General features: G+C 40.7%; 1 protein-coding gene and 1 non-coding gene across 4 annotated transcripts in view; one reads left to right on the top strand and one right to left on the bottom strand.

The window, feature by feature from the left end:
• Positions 1-23,972, bottom strand: part of Spen (spen family transcriptional repressor) — an 81,162-nt gene extending 57,190 nt beyond the window's left edge. For 2 of the 3 annotated variants that reach the window (XM_071617386.1, XM_027951957.2), the window contains exons 1-2: positions 23,638-23,972; positions 3,111-3,431 (exon numbers count right to left, since the gene is read on the bottom strand). In XM_071617386.1, the coding sequence (XP_071473487.1) occupies positions 3,111-3,431; positions 23,638-23,720 (404 nt within the window). In that variant the 5' untranslated portion in view covers positions 23,721-23,972. Of the gene's footprint in view, positions 1-1,863; positions 3,432-23,637 lie in introns of those variants that run through there. The other variant, XM_071617387.1, reaches the window with a different exon arrangement.
• Trnaa-agc (transfer RNA alanine (anticodon AGC)) lies at positions 4,664-4,736 on the top strand. The gene has a single exon. It is a non-coding gene; the product is annotated as a tRNA-Ala (tRNA).
• Positions 23,973-24,256: the final 284 nt, after the last annotated feature.

Genomic DNA, 24,256 nt, shown 5'->3' with positions numbered 1-24,256 from the left:
GCAGTAGGAAGGACTTTCAAACAAGTCCAGAAAACAAAATTTTAAGAGCAACTCCTCGTTAACTTTTTTTTTTCTTTTTTGCAATGCTGGGGATCAAATGAGGGGCCTCACATGTGCTATGCAAGGGCTCTAACACTGAGTTACATCCTCAGAGCTTTCATTAACTTTTTTTTTTTTTTTTTTGGTGGTACTTGGGATTTGAACCCAGGAATGCTTTACCACCAACCTACATCCCCAGTCCATTTTATTTTAAGACAGGGTCTCGGTAAGTTGCTCAGACTGTCCTTGAACTTGTGATCCTCCTGTCTCAGCCTCCAAATGGCTGATATTATAGACATGCAGCATCACACCTGGCTTCTCAATAACTTTTGACTGGGTGATTATAAAAAAAAATCACTATATAAATTGCCCAATCACATTTAATAATAAAAATGGAATCTTAAAAACAATTAAGATATCAAAATACTAAATCACCACATGCTATTCTATGTAAATTTAACAAATAAATTATTTTATCTCTTGGTGCTATCAAATTTCACATAATTTTTAAAATAATCATTTCATGATTTCATTTGTTAATACATGTACCTGAACATTGGAGGAAATGCATTCTCTTAGCTTTGACAATATTCAAGTTGCCACTGATAAAATTAGGCAATGCTGAGAACTATAAGAATACTCTAAGGTTGCTATGAACAACAGTTCAAGTATGTTTTGTTGTTCTGGTACTGGGGATTAAAGACGGCCTTGCACGTGCTAGGCAAGTGCTCTGCTATTGAGCCACATCCCCAGGTCCTTCAACAATTATTTTGGTATAACATGAATATTCATCAACCTAAGAATACAAAAATTGTTGCATGTACATGTACATTTATACACATGCAATTATGTGACAGTATTTAAAACTAATTCTACTCCCACTAGAAATCATAAATTCTCTACTTATGTCGGGAAATAGAACTCTTAAGAATTCAAAGACCAATTCACTTGAATTTCTCTTCAATCTCATATCTTTAGATCCATCCTCTATCAAAAGAGATTAAAGAATCGTGAAAGATTTAAAATCTCTCAAACAAAAGTTACACTGCAAAATTTGGTAGCAACTAATACTATTTTCCCCAACACATTCCTAGATTTCAAAACCTCTCCACTGATATTTATTTTCACTCACTATTTCAGTTAGTAGCAACCCCATTTTCCTAGGCTTTTTTTTTTTTTTTTTTTTTTTTGGTACTAGGGATTGAACCAAGGGGTGCTTTACCACCGAGGTACATCCCCAACCTTTTTTACATTTCCTATTGAGACAGGGTCTCACACTTGTGATCCTCCTGCCTTAGCTTCCCAAGTTGCTGGGATTACAGGTGTGCACCACCATACCCAGCAACTAAGTAATTTTTGCAGCTATTATGAAAAACAATTGGTATGGCAAAAAATAATAATAATTTTTTTTCTTCTCATATGTATTAAGTAATTGTCTTCTTTTTTTATTTGCTACAATTCTGAATTTAAATATTTCAGTGTCTAACAAGGGTTCCTGTGAGACTTAAGAGAAAATTTCATAAATAGTTCATTTAGCACCCTATCAAATGTTAATCAGTGAAAGCTATTATTAATGATATAACAAGCAATAGGCAAAAGTTCTAGAAGAATTACTGCTACAGCTGATATTTTATAAATATGAAAAGTTCTTATCCATTAGGAAGATACAGAAGGCAGGCACAAGAGCTAGCAGAGCTGAAATCTAATGGCTATTTTTTGATTCATCTATTAGTACTAAATACTTCTAGAGTTAGTGGGGGGAAAAGAGAGAGTTGGACTTGGGTTAGGAGAGGGGCTAATATACACAGGTCAGGACATACCAACCTTTTCCAACTGTGGAAACACGACCTATAATCCCAATTAAATCTAGGGAGAGAATTGTGAATATAACTTCCCCAATTTTGGCCCCTCTTATGGGGGTAATCCACCTTCTTAATGGGCAAGGGTGTCAAATGATATTTAGATGAACCACAAGAAAAAAAAAAAATCTTAGTGACCAGACAAAATAATTCCACAGGAAGCCAAGAAGTCCCAGATAAACTGTAACTCTCAAACCCCCAGACTTCTTTCTTGAGAGAGTAGACAATTATAAATTGATCCACATTCATAAAAATCTCCAGCCCTAAGTATGAATCAGGAAGCTGGCAGAAGGGAAAGATCCTCTACAATTCCAACGAATAAAGAAGACACAGTTGCTCGCCAATTGTTCCCTTTTGTAGTCATCCAGCCCAGTCAATTTTGATTGCTGTATCCACAACTGATCGCCACCAAGTGTTCAAAGCTAAAGTATCTTTAATTGGACAGCAACTTGCTTAAGAAATGAGAGTAATCCTCTTCCCCTGGGCTAACAGATCTTGAGAACATGACATCCCATACATTCCAGTAATTAGAAAAGAATGGCTATATTCCAGGACTTATGAATGTCCTCAATTTTCCCCCATTCCATCAAGGAGTATAATTCCAAAACAGAAATTGTGTAGATCCAAAATGGACAACTCAAGCTTTGCCTTCACTCTTCCTCATCCAAGTACACATTTCCATGTCAAAGTATTGTTGTAGCATCCAAATGGTTGAATCATTATGGTCTGCTAGATCTTTTGTGACAATCCAATCTGTTTGTACGCCTTATGTAGTGAAAACCAAGAAGCAGATATCAACTTCTAAAAGAATCTGTAGGCTTTAATATTCCAGAAATATTCCAAATAGCATGACCATAAAACCAAACAGCTCCATCAGGTGGAAAGATATATCCAAGGAAGGCCTTAATATTATCCAGCAGAAGAGATAATTGATTCTAGAAGACAGGTAACTCCAAAAAATGATGCTGCCACAGGAAATCTTCCACCACTTTATATCTCAGGAAGTAGGTATCCAATCCACTGCAGGAAATATCCTCTATGATTCCATAAGAAACCAGCCACTGGGATAGAAATCACTTCCGTTTCCAACCCAAAATAGGAAACATTGAGAATGCCCAAAATTTTAAATCCATCTGGGGCCCCTAAATATGAGTTTCTGTTTCTCACCACATCAAATACAAAATACCTGCCTACAGAAACCTTGGAACTTACCCATCAAGTCTCCGCTCATAACGTCCTTCTCGTGCATGAAGTGATGGTGGAGGGCCGTAAGCAGGCCCTCCACCACCTCCTCTGAACCCAGAAACCTCTCTACTACGAGATGCTATGGAAACTGTATCATCCAAACCCCGAGCAGCACTTGGAATGGTGCCTGGTTCATTATAATCCGTGCGTAGGTCTCTATCTCCCATTTTGTTGACAGAGTTGTGAGCTTTCTGTGCACTTTTGATGTCCACAAAATCCACAAAGGCAGCCACTCCTCCTTCAGATCCCCTCTTAGGGAGAATTTTGACACTTTCCACGCGGCCATATCTGGGGGGGAAAAAAAGTTAATGTTATTGTTGTGTATCAGTAATTTTCCAAGATGAGTTTTTGAAATGCTGTTTTTTATTCATAGACAATTTACATTAAGTATGAATGAGGATGGGACTTTTAAAATAGCTTCATTTACACTTATACTTCTCTCACTGGAATAGATATTTGCACCCCATTATTACTCTTACTTCTTAAATATTCTCTAAACTACCTCAATCTTTCTAGTACACTTAGCAAAACTGAATAGCTCAGAAGCTTTTTGATACTTTTACACTCTGAAAAATTAGAATCAGCTTGGCACAGAGGTGCACACCTGTAATCCAAGAGACTCAGGAGGCTGAGGCAGGAGGACGGCAAGTTCAGAGTCAGACTTAGCAAAAAGCGTGGCGCTAAGCGACTCAGTGAGACCTTGTCTCTAAATAAAAAATACAAAATAGGGCTGGGGATGTGGCTAAGTGGTTAAGAGCCCCTGGGTTTAAGCGCTAATACAAAAAAAAAATCCCCCCTCCCGATATCAACTAAGACTCTAATAGTATCCACCAATGTTCACTGCAGCCACTATTCTTAAAGAATGTGAAAACCCAATAACCATCAATGGATGAATGGAGAAACAAAATCTGGTATATACCTTGAACGGAACATTACATTAAGTCATAAAAAGGAAAGTAGTTCTACACATGCTACAACATGTATAAGCTTGAAAGCATTGATGCTAAGTGAAAAAGGCTAACGGAGTATGATTCCACTTTTGTAAGATTATCTTGAACAGTCAACTTCAGAGAGTCAGAAAATAGAAGAAAGGTTACCAGGAGATGGAAGACAAGAATGAGGAGTTACTACTCAAGGAGTACAGTTTCTATATGGCATGATGTTCTGGAAATACGGGCTAGGGCTGTAGCTCAGTGGCAGAGCACTTGCCTAGCATGTATGAAGCTCTAGGTTCAATCCTCAGCGCTACATTACAAAAAGAAAAACAAAGGCATTCTGTCCATCTATAGCTACCAAAAAAAAAATTAATAAGAAAAAGTTCTGGAAATAGCGATGATAACTATACAACATTGTGGTGGTATTTAATGCCACTGAAATATACACTTAAAATGGTTAAAAGGTAGGAAATGAGACTTATCAAATTATATTATGCACATATACAAATCACAATAAATTCCACCATTATGTATAATTATGTATAATTGCACCAAAAAACATTTAAAAATTAAATGTAGGGGGCTGGGGATATAGCTCAGTTGGTAGAGTACTTGCCTAGCATGCACAAGGCCCTGGGTTCAATCCCCAGTACCATCAAAAAAATAAATAAAAAAAATAAAAGTAGTTAAAATTATAATATTATATACCCCTTACCCCCCCCCCAAATAGCAACCTATGGCCAAACCCAAATTCACATAGACTTTTTTCTTATCTTAAAAAAAAAAAAAAAAAGAAGCAATCAATCTCCCATCAAAATAAGTCAGCCACATACAAGGAAACAAACAATCATGCTTAAATTCTAAATAATAAAGCACTAAATGCAATTGTAAGGAAAACTAGGTATTCATGCAGATTTATGAATACGAAACAAAACCAAAGCACATCTACTTCACAATGGTGGGCTCAACTGTTGTTTTTTGCGGGGATGGGAGTTCTCAGGGACACTCAACCACTGAGCCACATCCCCAGCCCTATTTTGTATTCATTTTTAGAGACAGGGTCTCACTGAGTTGCTTAGGGCCTCGCTAAATTGCTGGTGCTGGCTTTGAACTCGAAATCCTCCTGTCTCAGCCTCCCAAGCTGCTAGGATTACAGGTGTGCACCACAGTGCCCAGCAATTGTTATCATTTTTACATAAGAGAACACATTTTGGAAACAAAATACCAAACTTAACAAAAGAGAACTTAATTGGATATTGCAAACCTATGTCTATACTGAAAAGACTGGAGACTCTCAATTTTTAATTAAACAAATAAAAAGTCTGTTTAAATCTTTATATCCAAGAAAACACAGCCGGTAAATGTGATGTCCAATTTTGACTACTCTTTCCAAACAGTAGTTTCTTTTAGTATTCAAATATTTCTCAGCTATTCAAGATGAAACATTTACCTTTTGTGTAGTGTGTGTGGTACTGGTATAGAACCCAGGGTTTCAGGAATGCTGGGCAAGTGCTCTACCACTGAACTATACCTCCAGCCCCTACTGACATTTGTTAACTAAAAATGAGCAAGAACCAGGGGGCAGTGGTGCACATCTGTAATTCCAGTAACTCAAAAGACTAAGGCATGGATGGGGATGTGGCTCAAGCAGTAGCGTGCTCGCCTGGCATGCGTGCGGCCCAGGTTAGATCCTCAGCACCACATACAAAGATATTGTGTCCACCGAAAACTAAAAAAATAAATAAATATTAGAATTCTCTCTCTCTCTTTAAAAAAAAAAAAAAAGACTAAGGCATGAGGATCAAACTTTTGAGGCAGCCTGGGCAACTTAGCAAAACGCTGTCTTAAAATAAAAAACTCAGGGGATATATATAGCTTGCACTCCTGGTTTTTCAAGCCCTAGGCAGAAGAGAGGAAGGGAGGGGGCGGTGAAGAAAACCTAAACTAAGGAGCTATGGGTATGTAGCTCAGTGGTAGAGTGCTTGCCTAGCATGTACAATGCTCTGGGTTCAATCCCCAGCATGGTGGGAGGAACAAATAAATTTAGACTAAAATTAGTTTGTATTTGCTCAAAAATATTCACCGTCAATATATTAAACTGATCAAAACACTGTATCAGGGCTGGGGTTGAGGGGAGTCAGTGACAAATGCTTGCTTAGCATTCGTGAGTCCCTAGCATTACCATCCATATACTTCAACTTATTCTGTACAGATATACCTTGGTATCCACAACCAAAACATCTCCCTACCCACCCCAAAGGCAGATACCAAATAGCAGCTCAAGTCTTTTACATAAAATGGTAATGTATATGCATATTGACATACATATATCTTCCCATATACTTTGTGGAGGTTGTTTGTTTGTTTTTTGAGATAGAGTCTCCCTATGTTGCTCAAACTGTCCCATAATTCCTGGGCACAAACAATCCTCCTATCTCACTTCCTGAAAAGATAGATATTCCCATATACTTTAAACCATCTCTCAAAATTACTTTTAATTGCCTAATTCAATGCTGCTGCTTTATAAATATGTGTTATACTGGGAGATGGGGCTGTAGCTCAGTGGTAGAGAATATGCTTACCACAAGTGAGGCCCTGGGTTGGAACCCCAGCACCACCATACCCCGAAACCCTTTCTCCCTCAAAAAAGTTGTTATATTGTTTAGGGAATAATGACAATGCATAAGGCATTCACAACAGAATCAATTTTTTTTCCAAATATTTTCAATGTGTGCATGATTGGCTAAGGAGGACCAACTGTATTCTTATATTCTTTCATTCCTGTAATTCCAGTGACTTGAAAGGATGAGGTAGGGTGGCCAGATTCAAGGCCAGCCTCAGCAACTTAGCAAGACCTTGTCTCAAAATAATAAAGTTTTAAAAGAACTAGAAACAGCTCAGTAGGGCTGGGGTTGTGTCTCAATGGTAGAGCACTTGTCCAGTAAATGTCAGGCACTGGGTTTGATGGCCAGCACATTTAAAAAAGAAAAGAAACATATATCACTGGGTTCAATCCCTTTTACCACCCAATCCCCCCCCCCGCAAAAAAAAAAACAGATGCTCTTGGCATTTGACATGTATTAGGAGCAAAACAAAGATCACTTAGCCTCACAGAATTTACTTACAATTTTCAATTTTCTGACAGTGAAAAAAAAGATTCTTCCTAGTCCAAAACTGTTTCCAAAAACTCCACAAGAAACTTATTCCAGGGGCTGGGGATGTGGCTCAAATGGTAGTGCGCTCGCCTAGCATGTGTGAGGCACTGGGTTCGATTCTCAGCACCACATAAAAATAAAATAAAGATATTGTGTCCACTTAAAACTAAAAAATAAATATTAAAAAAAAGAAAAGAAACTTACTCCATTAATTCCAAAGCGTGATCTATTACACATCAATCATTAGCATACTAAAACACAATTAATTTTCTTAATACCCCTTCTTTGCAGAAGGAACTGCATTCAACTTTGTCAGAGTTATCAACAAGAATACAAAGAGTAATTTTAATTCCAGCTTTTGCATCTGACCTACTAATAAGCAATAGCAATGAACTGCCACATACTTCATTTGCACACAACTCCTCCTACTAAAGAGATCAATCCTCCCTGAGTCATTCTTGAAACAACACAACAAAACTACACCCCACTGGGAAAATAACACATTCCAAGTTTGGTACTAAACTCCTCTATTTCCCAGTTAATTTCTAGAGTTCACATGTCAGGGGTTGGGGGATAAGCTCAATGGTAGAGCCCTTGCCTAGGAAGCACAAGATGCTGGCTGGGTTCAGTTCCAGCATGGGTGTGGGGATGTGGGATCAGACCTGAGCCTTTCATCATCGCCTACATTACTACTCTATTTCCAGGTAAAAAGATTCTGTCTTCCAAGGCTATCCAGGTTTCAAAATCCTACTATGAAAGGAAGAGTTATAGAATTGTGATGAGCAGAGTATAAGTCTCTTTGAAGATGCATGCAATTAACCTAGCCAACCACACACCTAAATCCAATTCAAGTTGAATGTCACCTCAGCCCTGGGTTCGATCCTCAGCACTGCATATAAGTAAATAAACTCCACTGACAACTAAAAATATTTTTTTTATTTTTTAGTTGTAGGTGGACACAATACCTTTATTTTATTTTTATGTGGTGCTGAGGATCGAACCCAGTGCCTCACGCATGCTAGGTGAGCTCTCTACCTCTGAGCCACAATCCCAGCCCTAAAAATATTTTTTAAAAATGCCAATTTCTTTGTGTACTATACACTTTTTATCCCATGATTATCAAATTGTTCATTATTAGAAAGCAAATAAGGTCTGGGGATGTGGCTAAGCGGTAACGCGCTCGCCTGGCATGCATGGGGCGCTTCGATCCTCAGCACCACATAAAATAAAGATGTTGTGTCCACCGAAAATTGAAAAATAAATATTTTTTAAAATTCTCTCTTTCTCTTTCTCTCTCTCTTAAAAAAATATTAAAAAAAAAAAAAAAAGAAAGAAAGAAAGCAAATGATAGGGTCTGGAGGTGTAGTTCAGTGGTAGGTCTTACCTGGCATATGTAAGGCCCTGGGTTCCATTCCCAGCAACACCAAAAAAAAAAAAAAAAAGATAAAGGATCCAAGGGAGAAATGATGCATACCTGCAATCCCAATAACTATAATATAGGCTACACTGAAAGCTGAGGCAGGACAACTGCCAACCTGGGCAGTTTAGCAAGACCCTGGTCTCAAAATAAAAAAAAAAAATGTTTAAAAGGGCTGGGCATGTAGCTCAGTGGGGTACCATGAAGGAGGCCTGGATTCAACCTTCAACACAGGGGAAAAAAAAAAAAAAAAAAAAGAACAACTTAAAATCACTTTCATCCATTCATTCACTCATTTTGGTTCTGCTGTAGGGACTATATCCCTAGTTCTTTTTACTTTTTATTTTGAGACAGTGTCCCATTAAAACTGCCCAGGCAGGGCTTGATGGTGCACACTTGTAATCCCAGGAGCTCAGGAGGCCAAGATAGGAAGTTGCCAAGTTCAAAGCCAGCCTTAGCAACTTAGTGAGGGCTCAGGTAACTCAGTGAGGACATGTCTCTAAATTAACTTGAATTTTTAAAAGGCTGGGGATATGGTTCAGTGGTTAAGTGCCTCTGGGTTCATAGCTAGTTCAAACAAACAAACACTGCCCAACCTGGCCTGAAATTTACCATCTTTCTACCTCAGCCTCCCCAGTAGCTGGGATTATAAGTATGGGATTAAAAGAAAGTATTGTTTCTCTTTTGAACTCAGATCATAAATGTATCCATTTTAACCAATCTATCTGGAATACTGCAGGAACATCAACACATGTATTACCTTTTTATAGCAAAAAGTATTTATGAAGGAGTTACTAATATATAAATCAACCACTTAGTTTTATACTTAGACCAAAAGACTGGTTTCCCCTCTGTGTCAGACATTTATTTATTTATTTATGCATTGCTGGAGACCAGGGCCTTTCTCATGCTAGACAAGCACTGTACCACTGAGCAACACCACCAACCCCACACCTTTACTTCCTACTTCACAGACTGGGATTGCTTCAAGTATGCAAAAAGGCAGACTTCCAAGAAATTTTTTTTAATGTCTTAAAAAAAAAAAAAAAACAGGGCCTCCCTATGCTGCCCAGGCTGCCCCTAGCTTCGTAAATAGCGGGACTATAGGCAATTGCCACCATACACCCAGCTTAAATAATGTAGCTTAGCCCCTGTTAATCCCAGGGGCTTAGGAGACTGAGGCAGGAGGATGACAAATTCAAAGCCAGCCTCAGCAACTTAGTGAGAACCTGTCTCTGAATAAAATACAAAAAAAGGGCTGTGGATGTGGCTCAGTACATAAGCCCCTCTGGGTTCAAGCCCAGGTACCCAAATTAATAATAATAATGTATTTTGGGAGGCTGGGGATGTGGCTCAAGCGGTAGCGTGCTCGCCTGGCATGCGCGGGGCGCTGGGTTTGATCCTCAGCACACATAAAAATAAAGATGTTGTGTCCACCAAAAACTAAAAAATTAATATTAAAATAATAATAATAATAATGTATTTTAACATTAAATTAGAGCTGGGCACATTGTTTTTACACCATCACAGCTCAATTTTTTAAGTAAAAAAAAAATTATGATAAAATAAAGTTAGTTATTTTAACCATTTTTACATGTACAATTCTCAATCTTTTAAAGCTAACCAAAGCTATTATTTGTCATCAACATAATAGCTTTAGATATTAAAGCTACTTTATTAAAACTACTGATACACACTTCAACATACTAAATGTAGGTCCAACTCAGAATCATATACTTAGATCACAAGACTCCTGTTATTGGACATAACCAAATAAAGATAATGATATTTATAATGTCATGTCTCTTGTCAATCAAAACAAATCAAAGTCAAAAGTAAAACTTGAAAGTTTTAACAATCATCTAGCAAGTCAAAGATTTCTTTTTCTGGGGCTGGGGTTGTGGTTCAGTGGTAGAGAGCTTGCAAGTGTGAGGCACTAGGTTCAACCCTCAGCACACCATAAAAAAAAATAAAAATAAAAATTTACTGTGTTCATCTACGACTAAAACTACAAGACTAAAAATTTTTTTCTTTTTTCTTTCTGGTGCGTGCTCTACCACTGAACTGTTTACCCCCAGCCCTCTTAAATAAATTCAAATAGTCTGCATAACAGTAACAAATTAGTTAATGACTTTATGCTATCCAAAGACATGTACTGCACATAAACAGAAACCCACCGAATGGAAGAAAATATTTGCAAGTTATTTATCTAATTAGAAACTCTTACAACTCAATGATAAAAACAATCCAATTTTTTAAATGGGAAACAAATATAAACAGACATATTTCCAAAGATATACAATGAACAATAAACACATGAAAGATGATCCATATCGTCAACTCATAGGGAAAATAAAAATCAAAACCACAATGAGCCAGGCGAGGTGGCACATGCCTGTGATCCCAGTAACTTGGGAGGCAGAGACAGGAGGACTGCAACAGATCAGGCTTGGCAACTCAGTGAGACCCTGTCTCAAAATCGAAAGTCAAAAATAAAAAGGGTTAGGGATACAGCTCAGTGGTAGAGCACCTCTAGGTTCAATTCCCAGTATAGTAAGTGTACACACACACACACACACACACACACACACACACAGATATCACTTCATATCTACTAGGATGACTTAAAAAAAAAAGACAATATCAAGTGGAGACATCTAAACCATCATACAAGGAAGCCACTTTGGAAAAAACATGTCAGTTCCTCAAAATGTTAGACAAAGAGGCTGGAAATAAGTTCCATAATAGAGCTCTTTAAGTGCTAGGATCTAAAAATTCATCCCCAGTACACCAAAAAATAAAGAAAGAATTAATGCATAAAACCAGCAATTCCACTCCTAGGTACATACTCAAAAGAACTTAAAACCTGATCACATTAAAATTACATACAGAAATGCTTGGGCTGGGGATGTGGCTCAAGCGGTAGCGCGCTCACCTGGCATGCGTGCGGCCCGGGTTCGATCCTCAGCACCACATACAAACAAAGATGTTGTGTCCGCCAAAAACTAAAAAATAAATATTAAAAATTCTCTCTCTCTTTAAAAAAAAAAAGAAAGAAAGAAATGCTCACAGCAACTTCCTTAAAAGCCTTTTCCCTACTTCCAAAAAAGGGAAACAATTCGAATGCCCGTCAAGGTCCATTCATGTTTGTAGCGTGTATCAGAACCTCATTTCTAAAAGTAAATAATACTCATTTTACATATTTCTCATCACATATCTGATAAATATTCTATTTACTGTGTTGGTCTCGGACTAGCAGGTCACTGAGATCCTCCCACCTTCAGGAACTCAGGATCTTTAGCATAGGATACATGGTATTGCTTTACCATTGAGTTAGCCCCATATTACTTTTTAGTATGAGAAACTACTGGTTTTAATTAGAAAGGGTTAAAAAACTTTAAAACTGACGATAAGCTTAATTCAACTAATAAAACTATATCCCATGTTTCTCTGAATTCAGAGTGAATGCCTAGATTCCTGTACATGAAAATCTGATATCTAGAACTCTTGGCAAAGGACACCTTTTTTCAGTAAAGCCCTAAATGATAAAATTCTTTGGAATTATTACTTCAGTGGGGGGGGGGGGGCATATTATTTATACACACACATACACTATTCTAAAGCAATCTAATAAAAAGCCATTTACTAAGTAAAATTAACTTTTTTTAAGAGAGAGAGATCGAGAGAGAGAGAGAAGAGAGAGAGAGAATTTTTTTTTTTTTTTTTTTTTTTTAGTTTTCGGTGGACACAACATCTTTGTTTGTATGTGGTGCTGAGGACCCAACCCGGGCCGCACGCATGCCAGGCGAGCGCGCTACCACCTGAGCCACATCCCCAGCCCAAATTAACTTTTTAAATATTTTTTAGGTGTAATGGACATAACACAAAACCTTTATTTTTATGTGGTGTTGAGGATCGAACCCGGGTCCTGCCCATGCTAGGCGAGCGCTCTACCGCTGAGCCACAATCCCAGCCCAGTAAAATTAACTTTTAACAAAAGGATAGTCTCAACTAATCTTTGAAAAGATCACCAAATTTTGTGTTTTGTTTTGTATGACTGAATCCAGGGACACTCTACTACTGAACTACATCCCCAGGCCTTTTTATTTTTAGACAGGATCTTACTAAGTTACCCAAATTGGCCTAGAACTTGCCATCCTCCTACCTCAGCCACCCAAACAGCTGGGATTACAGGTGTGTACTACTGCAAACACTGCCCAATTTTGAAGAGAAAAACTCCAAATGTTCTGTGATCATATAAAATGCTCATGATCAACATTAAACACTTTTCAAATTAACAGCAGTAAACAAAAAAAAATTAATCAAGACAAAACAACAACATGCAAGGCAAGTTGATCAAAAAGGGGAAGGGTGAAAAAAAATAAAAAAGTTCAAGTAGCAGAAGTCAAGACACTAAACAATAAATTAGCATAACTCTGCAGCAAGAGTCCCTAGTACAACTGCAAAGGACTCTTGGAAAGGGGCTTCCTACTTGCCTTGCCAGGACAATACTGACACTACAATTGATGAAAAAAATTAATCTCTATCCTTATTATTTATTTTAGTCAAATATTAATTTTTTTAAATTAAAAATTTAGGAATATGTCTAGTTTTCACTGAACTATTTATTTATTTATCCATATTTCATAACATATTGCTTGGATAGAAGACGACAAATATGTGATCGCACCTTTTTAAAATATATATAAATTCCATATTCTTTTCATATATCTATCTCTTACACACACACACACACACACACACACACACTTGGAGGGAGAATACTGAGGATTGAACCCAAAGGTGTTTTACCACTGAGCTATATCCCCAGTCCTTTTTATTTTTTTGGACACGGGGCCTCACTAAATTGCTGAGGCTGCCCTTGAATTTATGCTTCTCCTGCCTTTAGCCTCCCCAGTCCCTGGGATTATAGGCATGCACCTCCACTTGCGGTTCACTAGAAATATTTTTCTAAAATTTTGAGCGACTACCTCTACTTCCAGTTAAAAAAATAAGGTTCTCTAAATATTTGGCTTTTTTCTATTCAACTCCAACATTTTTTATAAAACTAATAAATAAACTTGGACTAAATTAACTTCATCAAATTAAAACTAAGTTACTAGATTCTATGCCTGAAGATCTTATATTAACCTCTCCACTCAACATTTTTTTAATATTTATTTTTCAGTTTTAGGTGAACACAATATCTCCATTTTATTTTTATGTGGTGCTGAGAATCAAACCCAGTGCCTCATACATGCTAGGTAAGCACGCTACCACTTGAGCCACATCCCCAGCCCTCCACTCAACATCTTAACCTGCCTAGTTATAGCTCTCAAACAAAAAGCTTTCTCTAAAAACGATACTTTTTTGAGGAATTTTCTCATAAAATTATTTTTTAAACAAATTTCAAATAAATTCAACATAAAGGCAATCAAAGGTCACAACCCTCAGACTCAAAGCTGTAATCAAAGTTCCTTTTTTGTACCTTCTTTTTTAGAAAGACAAAACAAAGTTATGCTGAAAAGGATTCATCTGTGACCAAAAAAAAAAAAAACAATTAAAAAACAACTCTGTTATTTCATAATAAGGTAGAAGAGATAAAAAGAGGTCTATAAGAACTAGTCCTTATATGCCTTTGATTAATGTAACAGAGCACATTTATCATTTTTTAAAATTAAGGGAAACCCAGGCAAGGTGGCACACACCTATAATCCCAAGAGATTCAGGGGGCCAAGACAGGAAGATGCCAAGTTCAAGGGCACATTGGGCAATTTAGCAAAAACCTGTCTCAAAATCAGTGGTACAGCAGTTGTGCAGCATGTGTGAAGCCCCAGGGTCAATTCCCAGTACTACAAAAAAAATAATAATAATAACAGTAAAATAAATGTTATGCAACATCTGGCTTGTTTGTATCAATGAACATGTGTGTTCCTTTTAGAGTTCAAAGGATTAAACCTGGGCCCTCCTGCACTATCCAGCATTTTTCTTTCTTTTTTTTTTTTTTTCCCCCTTTTTTTTTTTTTTTTTGGTACTGGGGATTGAACTCCGGGCCCTAGGTTACTAAACCACATCCCCAGCCCTATTTTGTATCTTATTTAGAGAAAGGGTCTCACTGAGTTGCTTAGCACCTCCCTTTTGCAGAGTCTGGCTTTGAGGTGTTGGGATTTCAGGCCTGCACTTCTGCACCTGGCTCCTCAGCTCCTTCTTAAATTTTATTTTTAGCCAGGGTCTTTTGAAATTGCTCAGGCAGGCCTGCAATTTGAGATCCTCCTGCCTCAGCCTCTTGAGTAGCTAAGATTGCAAGTGAGCTCCACCATGCACAGCGGGAACAGGGTATCTTAATTACTTAAGGAAGCCACAACAGTGAAGGTGGGAAAGGGAAAAAAAAAAAAAAAGATTCAGGTCAATAAAGTTTGGAAGAGGTAAGGTCAGGGCAAAATTTTAGTGAAATACCACACCAAAGTGAGGGTTGACACCCAAATAAAGGGAAAAAATGACTTCTAATATTATTACTAAGAAATGAACTCTCTCTGAGCCTGGTGGCACAGCTGTAATCCTGGCAGCTGTAGAGTCTGAGACAGAAGACAGCAAATTCAAAGCCAGCCTCAGCAATTTAGCAAGGCCCTAAGCAACTTAATGAGGCCCTGTTTCAAAATAAAAAATAAGAAAGGGCTGGGGAATGTGGCTCAGTTGTTAAGCACCCCTGGGTTCAGTGCTCAGGACCAAAAAGGAAAAAAAGAAACTGTCTTTATCATTATCACCTCTCCCATGACTCACGTATGATAGAGCTCAGACTGATCCAGTGGTTGAGCTCACACTCCACAGAAAGTCAGTGATCCAAGTAAAATCAAACCTAAAATTTTAAGAATGAGGTGGTCCCAAATCTGCTTTAAAATGGCATCAGCAGCAAGTGCCATTTTGGCACTTTTGAATCCATCCACAAGTAGTCTCCTACAGAAAAAATAAGGGCAAAAACAGGCAAATCACTTTCAGTCCCACCTTCCTTTCCCTGCCTTGCCCAGCTGGTTTCCAAGAAAGAGAACAGTTATGTACAGGAGGCCCCGCAGAGGCAATGTCACCAGAGGTGAAGAAGAAAGGGAGACAGATTAAGTTGGGATATACTTACATAGAACATATAACTGAGCAAATAAGTATATCATGAATAATGGAAAGCAGGTTTCTTGTCTGAGAAGGAATTTACAAATATGAAATGGAAGGTTAGAAAAATATTCACGTAATGTAACATCTGTGAGCCCACAGTTTTAAAGTATGACACAGAGGCATGTTCATGTGTATATATACATGTACACCCAAAAAACACACCTCAGCTCTGCAGTAATGGCCAAACCAAAGCACCTAGATCTTGGTTTCTAAATAATTAAACTAAAAGGGGGCCAGGGCTCCTTGAAGAAATAAATGTCTGTTTCAGTGACAGAGAAAGTACAAAATAAGCCTTTGTTGTGCCAGAATTGAGTATCTGAAGAATGATGGAAACACAGTAGCTAGCTAACTTTTTATTTTTCTGGAAGGAATGGGGGCTATGACAGGGTCTCACTATGTTGCCCTGGCTGACCTGAAACTGAAACTCCTGGGTTCAAGAGATCATCCTGCTTTAGCCTTGCAAGAACCTGGGACTACAGGTGCATGCTCAACTACATTAGTAGCTAGTTTAAAGGCTCCCCTGCTGACTCAAAATTAGGATGTTATGGGCATCAAAACAAATAAGCAGGGCTGGGGACATAGCTCAGTTGGTAGAGTTCTTAGTTGGAGGATGGGGCAGGAGGACTGAAAGCTAGAGGCCAGCCTCAGCAACTAAGTAAGACCCTATCTCAAAATAAAATAAAAAGGACTATAGGTATGGCTCAGTGGTAGAGAGCCTCTAGGTTCAATCACCAGTACCACCAAAAAAGGGAAAGGAAAAAAAAGGAAAGAGTAACAAAGCAAATGTGACAAAATGTTAATAACTGGGGAATTTCAGAGAAGGAGATCTGGGAATTTTTTGTTCTGTTCCTAAGCTATCTTTTTGAATTCTTTTTTCTTTTGAAATAATACAGGAAGAAGAAAAATAAATGAGGTCCTCATTCTGTTATATCAAATGTCCATCTTCTCACATCTAAGATTATCTTCTCATCCCAAGCCTCAGGGTGCTCTACTCCCCTCTTTTGCTTTGTTTTTCCTCATAGGTCATATACTGATGGTTGTGGGGCTGATTGATAGGTTCTTGGGATTCATGTACTATTTTGGTTCCCCTACTCCAGGTACTGTGGATTGAACCCAGGGGTACTTTACCCCTGAGCCACACCCCCAACCCTTTTTATTTTGAGTCTTGCTAAGTTGTTTTACTGTTTGGTCTATTTCTCTATATGTTCAAAATTCTCCAAATCAGAATTTTTTTTAATATATCTGAAATAAAAACTGGTGATACCATAATCTACATACACACTTTTTATTCCTGCATCAAATAAAAGAATATAGCAGCATATCTCATGTTATTATAATTTTTCCAAGTCATGATGAGGATGAATAATGATGCATGGGGTGTAGTGGTGCATGCCTATAATCAACTACCATGTTGGTTGCCTGAGAAGGGATTTACAAACATGAAAATGGAGAGGTTAGAAAAATTCTAATGAAGTTGGAGTAATGTCTAGTATTAGCTACACAGGTGAAGAAACAGTGTTTTCCCGTTTGAATTTTCCTACACATATTCCAAAATTATAAAGATTTGAGCAATTTCTTATATAATAAAAATCCTTAAACATACTAGAGATATGTGAACCCACAGTTTTAAAATATATGACATCTATAAACCAACTACCATGTTGTTCCCCCGCCACACCACATATTAAGGAAATACTAAATGTCAATAAGACATAAATATGTATTTTCCCATTCATGTTTAGTGCTTCCTCCTGAATTCTTACCTAAGCAGTAACAGTCTTCACTAAAGATTCTAACATCCTTCTAATATAATAAAGTAATAATGTGTTCTTTTATCATCATTCTTTCAACCCAAAGAAACTTTTAAATAACCCTGAATGCAAAGGAGCATAATTTTAAAAAATGAATGGGTGAATCAAAAAATGCCTGCTACCTAACAATTTATTGATTTATAAATTACATAAATCAGTCTGGCACGATAACACACACCTGTAATCCTAGCTACTTGGGAGCCTGAGGCTGGAGGGTCAAGGCCTGCCTGGGCAAGTGAGCAAGACCCTGATTCAAAACAGAAAATAAGGGCTGGGGTTGTGGCTCGGTAATAGAGTGCTTGCCTAGCACATGTGAGGTACCTGGGTTCGATCCTCAGCACCACGAAAAGATATTGTGTTCACCTACAACTAAAAAATAAATAAATATTAAAAAATAAAAATAAAAGGGGTTGGGGATGTAGCTCAGTGGCAAAGTACCCCTGGGTTCAATCCCCAGCACTGCAAAAATATATGAATAAGTAAATATTTAAAAAGAGATACAAATCACTAAGGGTATTTTTTTTTAATATAAAATGGACTTAAAATGTGTATATATGTTTTTAAATCAAAGGAATTAAATGAGGTCAATATAAAAAAATCACTTTGGGTCAAATAATTTTAAGAATCAAAGAAGCCATAAATGAATTATGTCAAAGAAGTATACATACTATATGTAAACATGGTAAGAACTTAAAGGTCAATACAAGGTATAATTGGAGAAATTTCAGTTTGTCAATATTCTCAGCAACTAATATAAAGAAACAAAGACAGAGGCTGGGGATATAGTTCAGTTGATAGAGTGCTTGCCTTGCATGCACAAGGCCCTGGATTCAATCCCCAGCAACACACACACACACACACACACACACACACACACACCCCAAACTTGAAGATGGAGTAGTATCTAGTATTAGCTACACAGGTGAAGAAATAGTGTTTTCTGTTTGAATTTTCCTACACATATTTCAAAACTATAAAGATTTGAGCAGTTTCTTATATAATAAAAATCCTTAAACATACTAGAGTTCTATTCGTTTCTATACTCAAAATTAAATCCTAAGCAATTAAATCCAAAGAGTCGCTAAATTTAAGTTAGGATTTTATACAGTTATTCCACTGTAGTTTTTTTAAGATGCGTTATTTTCAACTTGGCAGACAAGGACCCATGCATGGGGACAATCTGAACATTGGAATGTTTTATACCAAGAACATCTCTTCACTGCAAAGCATATTTCCACACACTAAAAACCAGCTAGATATCACTCATAAATTACATGGCTTCTAATAAAATAATTAACATTTGGTTTCCACATTTTTAAAATGTAAGCAACAATGCTGGGGATAAAGTTTAGGAACAGAGCCCTTGCTTAGTATACTCATAGTCCCAGGTTCCATACCTATCACTGCCAAAAAAGAAAGTTAAAAAACAACCCTTCTAACTAAGGGGAAAATGACTTGGAAGAACATTTAGAAAAGCCTTCACTCACATCACTACTATGTTTATACTTCTGTGTAAATTTTCCCAAAACATTAGTGTTCATGGAACTTAAAATGTTTCATAAATCAAGTCTGAAATATTTCGTAAACATACCAAACAACACAATCCCAAGTAACCAAGAATTTACAACAAAGGTGTCTAGAAATGTTACCTGCTACACAAATTGAATGCCATCACTCTTCCTTGCAATGAGGCCTAAACTGTCTTCCAATGTCACTTTTTTTTTTTTCCTTCTTTATACTGGGAATTGAATCCAGAGGTGCTTTATCACTGAGCTACATGCCCATCCATGTTTATTTATTTATTTATTTTCTTAATTTTGAGACAGGGTTTGCTAAGTTGCTTGGGACCTTGCTGAACTGCTGAGATTGGCCTTGAAATTGGGATACTCCTGCCTCAGCCTCCTGAATGGTGATTAACTCCCAGCATAACTGATTATTTTTGTGTTATTTTTAAAATATGCAAAAGTCTATCATGAAAATAGATATTCAAAATCATAATATTCAAAATCAGAGGTCATCTCATAGAAACCATCTGTCTTGAATGCAGCAATGATGTAGGCTATGATAAGTAAAATTTGTTTAAGTCTAAAAATATCTCTTGCTATAAAGGACAAGGAAACTCTTCCTTATTATTTTATATGTGTCCAAGAAGTAAAGGTATTTGAACATATGTAACATTTATTCCAACTATTTAAACTCGGGAAAAATCATTGTGATAAAACTCCCTTTTTCCCCTCTTAGAAGTACTGGGGATTGATTCCAGGGATGCTCTACTACTGAGCTAAGTCCCTACTCGCCCCACCCTGCAATTTTTTAAGTCAGGATCTGGCTAAATTGTCCAGCCTCAGACTTCTGATCCTCCTGCCTCAGCCTCTGGAGTTGCTGGGATTACAGGCATATACTACAGTACCCAGCCTGATAAAACATTTAAATTGCCAAAAATAAAGCATATTTAAATGGGTCTAATTCTTGACAAATTTTCAAGAATGAAGATTTACCTCACCCAATCTTAAGAGTAACATTTAACTTATGACTAAAACAAGCCGGTGGGAGGTGAATGGAAAGAACCTAATCTGAAAATAAGGCATAATTTTTAACAAAATCTTTCAAGGGTTCTATTCATTCCTTCTTTCTAATTCAAGGCTGGCCTTTGCACACACCTCTCTCTTACAACTAAAAGACAGCAACCAATTGTTGTGTAATTCCTCCCTTCCCCCTTCAACCCAGCCAACATACAAAGGAAAGGACTTTCTCCATTGTGCCCCTGTAATGAATCTTTGTTAACTAAAACCCTATTCAAAAATAGTCCTTGCTTAATTTTTTTTAAATTCAGCATATGGAAAGCTATAAAGAGAATGAACACAATAGATTTATTATTACAAAGGTAAAGCCAAATTTTGAAAATTGCTCTTATGTTCTAAGGGTTTGGTCTTTCTTTGGCACAGAGGGAAAAAAGCCAAATCGGCATCCTTCCCTCAATCTATTGTCCACCAAAAACACTCATCAAAATATAAATTGGAAAAAGAAAATATGACTCGATATCCCCCCACCCCACCCCCAAATGTGTCTAAACTGTCGTGCCTCCAGAGCTGTCTGGTTTAGTTCTTTTTTTAATCCAAATACTTTTTAATCCAAATACAAAAGCCTAGTCACTGTTAAGAGAACATTCATCTTGAAAACGTTTTATATAATGTATTCCCAGTGTACACCTCTTAATCCTGTAAAACAGTTATTAGTTAATGTTGCAATCAGCTAGGGAAAAGGGCAGAAGCAGGCACTTAGGCGTCAGGTTTGTGTTTTTTTTTTTTTCCTTTCTTTTTTTTCCTTCCATGGGGGGCGTTGTTTTGTTTTTGCGGTACTGGGAACCGAACCCAGAACCTCACACACGCTAGGCAAGTGCTTTACTACTGAGCTATTACCCCAAGCTTTAGTTTTGACATGGGTATTGCATGGTTTTTCTCATTCTGATGTCTACTGGACTCCAGAGGTGAATATCATTAAATTTTCTTGTAGAGCCATCACTCTGGTATAACTACCTTTCATCCCTTTTATTTAAAATTATTCAGAATTCGTTTTCCCTCCCGTAGCAGTCACACATTTTACAAAACATATTCTACAAAAGGAATAAAAGGCTGGTTGGTCCGTTTAGCTCCACAGCAGGATCATGGAGAACACTTCTCGTAGGCGCAGAAAGATAAACAAGAAACCAGAAATAGAGATTACCTGTTTTGGGGGCGGGAGGTATGAGAACCGGGAATTCCGGGGTCAAGGGTGAAGGGGAGATTTGTCTCCTATGTACCTTTTTATACTCGCTGAAACCATTAAAAAGTACTGCCTATTCAAATGAGATAAATTCATTTAAAATTTCTAAAAATCGCCTTTAAAATAAAGGAGTTTCAAAGACACAGTCTGCTTAATTTTAAAATAAAACCTGCTTCTGTCAGTAGCATCTGTTTTGGTGCACAATGGGCAGACCTTCCTCTCCAACGCAGCCGTGAGCACTGAACACGGCCAAGCTCTCGGAGGCAGCCCCGCCGCCTCCCTCTGTGCATTCTGCGCTCTGCTCTGCCGATTCCCACATAAAGTGGGTCCTGGCCGCCATTTTAGAAAGTCATTCATACGAGCCGGACCGCAGCGCCATCCACTTAAAGCCCTTCCAGAACCGCCTGGGACCACTTCCTCGGTCCTCTCCCTACCCCCTCTCATCTTGCAGAGGGGTCAAACTCCCCGCCAGAGGCATGCAATGTCTCTGAACTCTGCCTAATACGGAATGACCCGTGGGGCTCTTAACAGGAGCAGAGCGAATGCTGCAATGCACGTGTCTGAACGTCGGTGCCTACGAATCTCCCGTGCAGAGACCACAGGGAAAGTCCACCCGGAGATTAAAGGGAGCCCTTCTCAGCGGTTTTCCACTCCCATAATCTGCACCTAAACGATTTTTCCACCAAAACACTGACGATAACGGAGGCGGAGGCGGGAAAGGGGTGGAGCAGCACAGGAAAGTTCCCATCTGCTACCCGCCTCAGCCCGCAGCCTCCGCTCATCCCAGGGCACGGAGGCGAGTTTCTCCTCCGACCTCCCCCTCGCCGGTCTCTCAGGCACCACGTAGTAAACACCGGGAGTCCCGGGGAGCGCGCACCTCCCCCAGGCCTGCCGGGGACGGCTCAGCAGATTATGAATGGCCTCTGCGCGCCCGGTCCTTTTCACACGCGGACACGCGCACACGCGCGCCCCAGCGGCGATTTAATACCCCGGTAACAGTAACCGCCAACACAATCAATGATCCTCCATCTGAAAGAGGAGCTCCGCCGCCGCTGCTTCCATTTCCTTATCCAAGCGGCTCCGGAACGAGCGACGCAACCTATTTTTCCCATGGTGACTCACTAATAAGGACGCCCCACAATTTCCCTCTCTCGCTAGATAGTAAGAGGAATTGAATTAGGAGCGAACCAGACTCGGAGCCCCTCAGGGTCCTGAAGACCGGCAGAAACAGCAACCTCCTAGGACGGCCGCAGCTCTGCGGCGGTCCTCCTCAGAGTGCGCCCAGTCCCAGCACCTCGTCATTTTAAGTAGTAGTCCCCACCGCGGCCTCCCCCCAGTGACAGCACACATGTACTCCACAAAGAAAACAAGCGCCAAGCGCTACTGAAAAGTAAGGTGCACCAAGAGCAGCACCCAGTCCTACATTTCCAGACAAAACGTTCGGGAAGGTGGAAACCATTACATCTAACCCCGAAAGGCCGGCGCCTTTGAATCACTAGATTGACGAATTCGGGGGTGGGGACAGGACTACTCGAAAGGCCGCTGGGTCACAAGGCCGTGGCGGCGCGGGAGGTGCCCGCCTTGCCTTCTCGGCCGGCGCCCGGACGCTGGGTCCGCCACCCAAGCCCCGGCGGGCGGCCGGGCGCGGGGCGAGGGCGTCCAGAGGCGCCGCAGCCCAACTTCGGGCAGCCTCTGCGCCGAGCCCGCAAAACGCGAAACCACTTGCCCGCTCCGCTGGTTTCCAGGCGCAACCCTCCGCGAGGTCCCCGGGACTTCTCCCACCTGCGAGGCGCCCCGAGGTACCCACCGGGGCTTGGGTTTCCGCGCAGCCCTCCCTCTCCAAGCCAGACATCTCGAGCGCGAGGAGCGGGAGTTGCTGCGGGACACGGGGCGCCGCGGCGGTAGGGCGGCCTCGGGTTCCCGCCCGACCGCGGCCACTCGCAGCCCCGGAGCCGGGCGCAAGGACGCGACCCCGCGGGCGAGCTCGGCGACAGCGCCGCTCCTCCGCGGACGCGAGGGCACCCGGCCTGCTCCCCTCGGCGGGGAGGCGGCGGCCCGGCTCCCCGGAGGCCCGAGGCCCAACGCCGCGAAGGGGCCGAGCGGCCGGGGACAGCGCGCGCTGCCCGCACCCGCCGCGGGTCTGGCCGGAGTCCTGCTCACCAGTTCCGCGCACGGGGAGGGGCCGGCAACGGGCCGGTCGGGCAGCGGCGCCCGAGGAGCGAGCGCGGACCGGGGCCTCGTGTCACTCACCGTTTGAAATGCTCGATGATCTTCTCCTCCCGCACGTTCTCCGGTAAGTTGCCCACCCAGAGGTGCCTGGTTTCCCGGACCATGCTGGGCGGCGTGCCGGCGACCGCGGTGGCTGGCTCCCCCTCGCCGGCTTCGTACGAGGCCGTCAGCGCCGGGAGGCGGGCGCCGGGGCGGCGGCGGCGGCGGCTGCGGCGGTGGCGTCGGAAGCGGCGGCGGCTCCTCCGGCTCCCCCGGGTGCAGAGACCATCCCTCTCCCCCAGGTTCTGACTCTCGGGCCTCGCAGCTCCGCTCTGCCGCCACCACACACCCGAAGCCGACCCTCGCGCTCCGGCGGCGCATGCGCGCGGGCGGCGGCGGGCGGGGGGAGCGGGAGGAGGGGCGAGCGGGACCCGGGCGGCAGCGACTACGACGGAGCTGGCGCTGTGGCTGCCGGACGCTTCCCACCGGCGCGCGCGGCCCGCCTCCCGCCGCCTGGCCGCCGCCCCCTCGCCGCGGGTGCGCGCGCGTCCGCCCGCCCGCGGAGGCCGGGATGCCGAGTTCCTCACAGCCTGCGCGCAGGCGCGCGGCGCGGGGCGGGGAAGGGAGGGACGGCGCCGGGAGTCCTGCTCGCGCGCCCGGC

Source organism: Marmota flaviventris, chromosome 10 (assembly GCF_047511675.1).
Source record: "Marmota flaviventris isolate mMarFla1 chromosome 10, mMarFla1.hap1, whole genome shotgun sequence".
In the NCBI taxonomy this organism is placed as follows: Eukaryota; Metazoa; Chordata; class Mammalia; order Rodentia; family Sciuridae; genus Marmota; species Marmota flaviventris.
The sequence above is the reverse complement of the archived record's forward strand: the minus strand, read 5'-3'. Positions and strand labels throughout refer to the sequence as shown.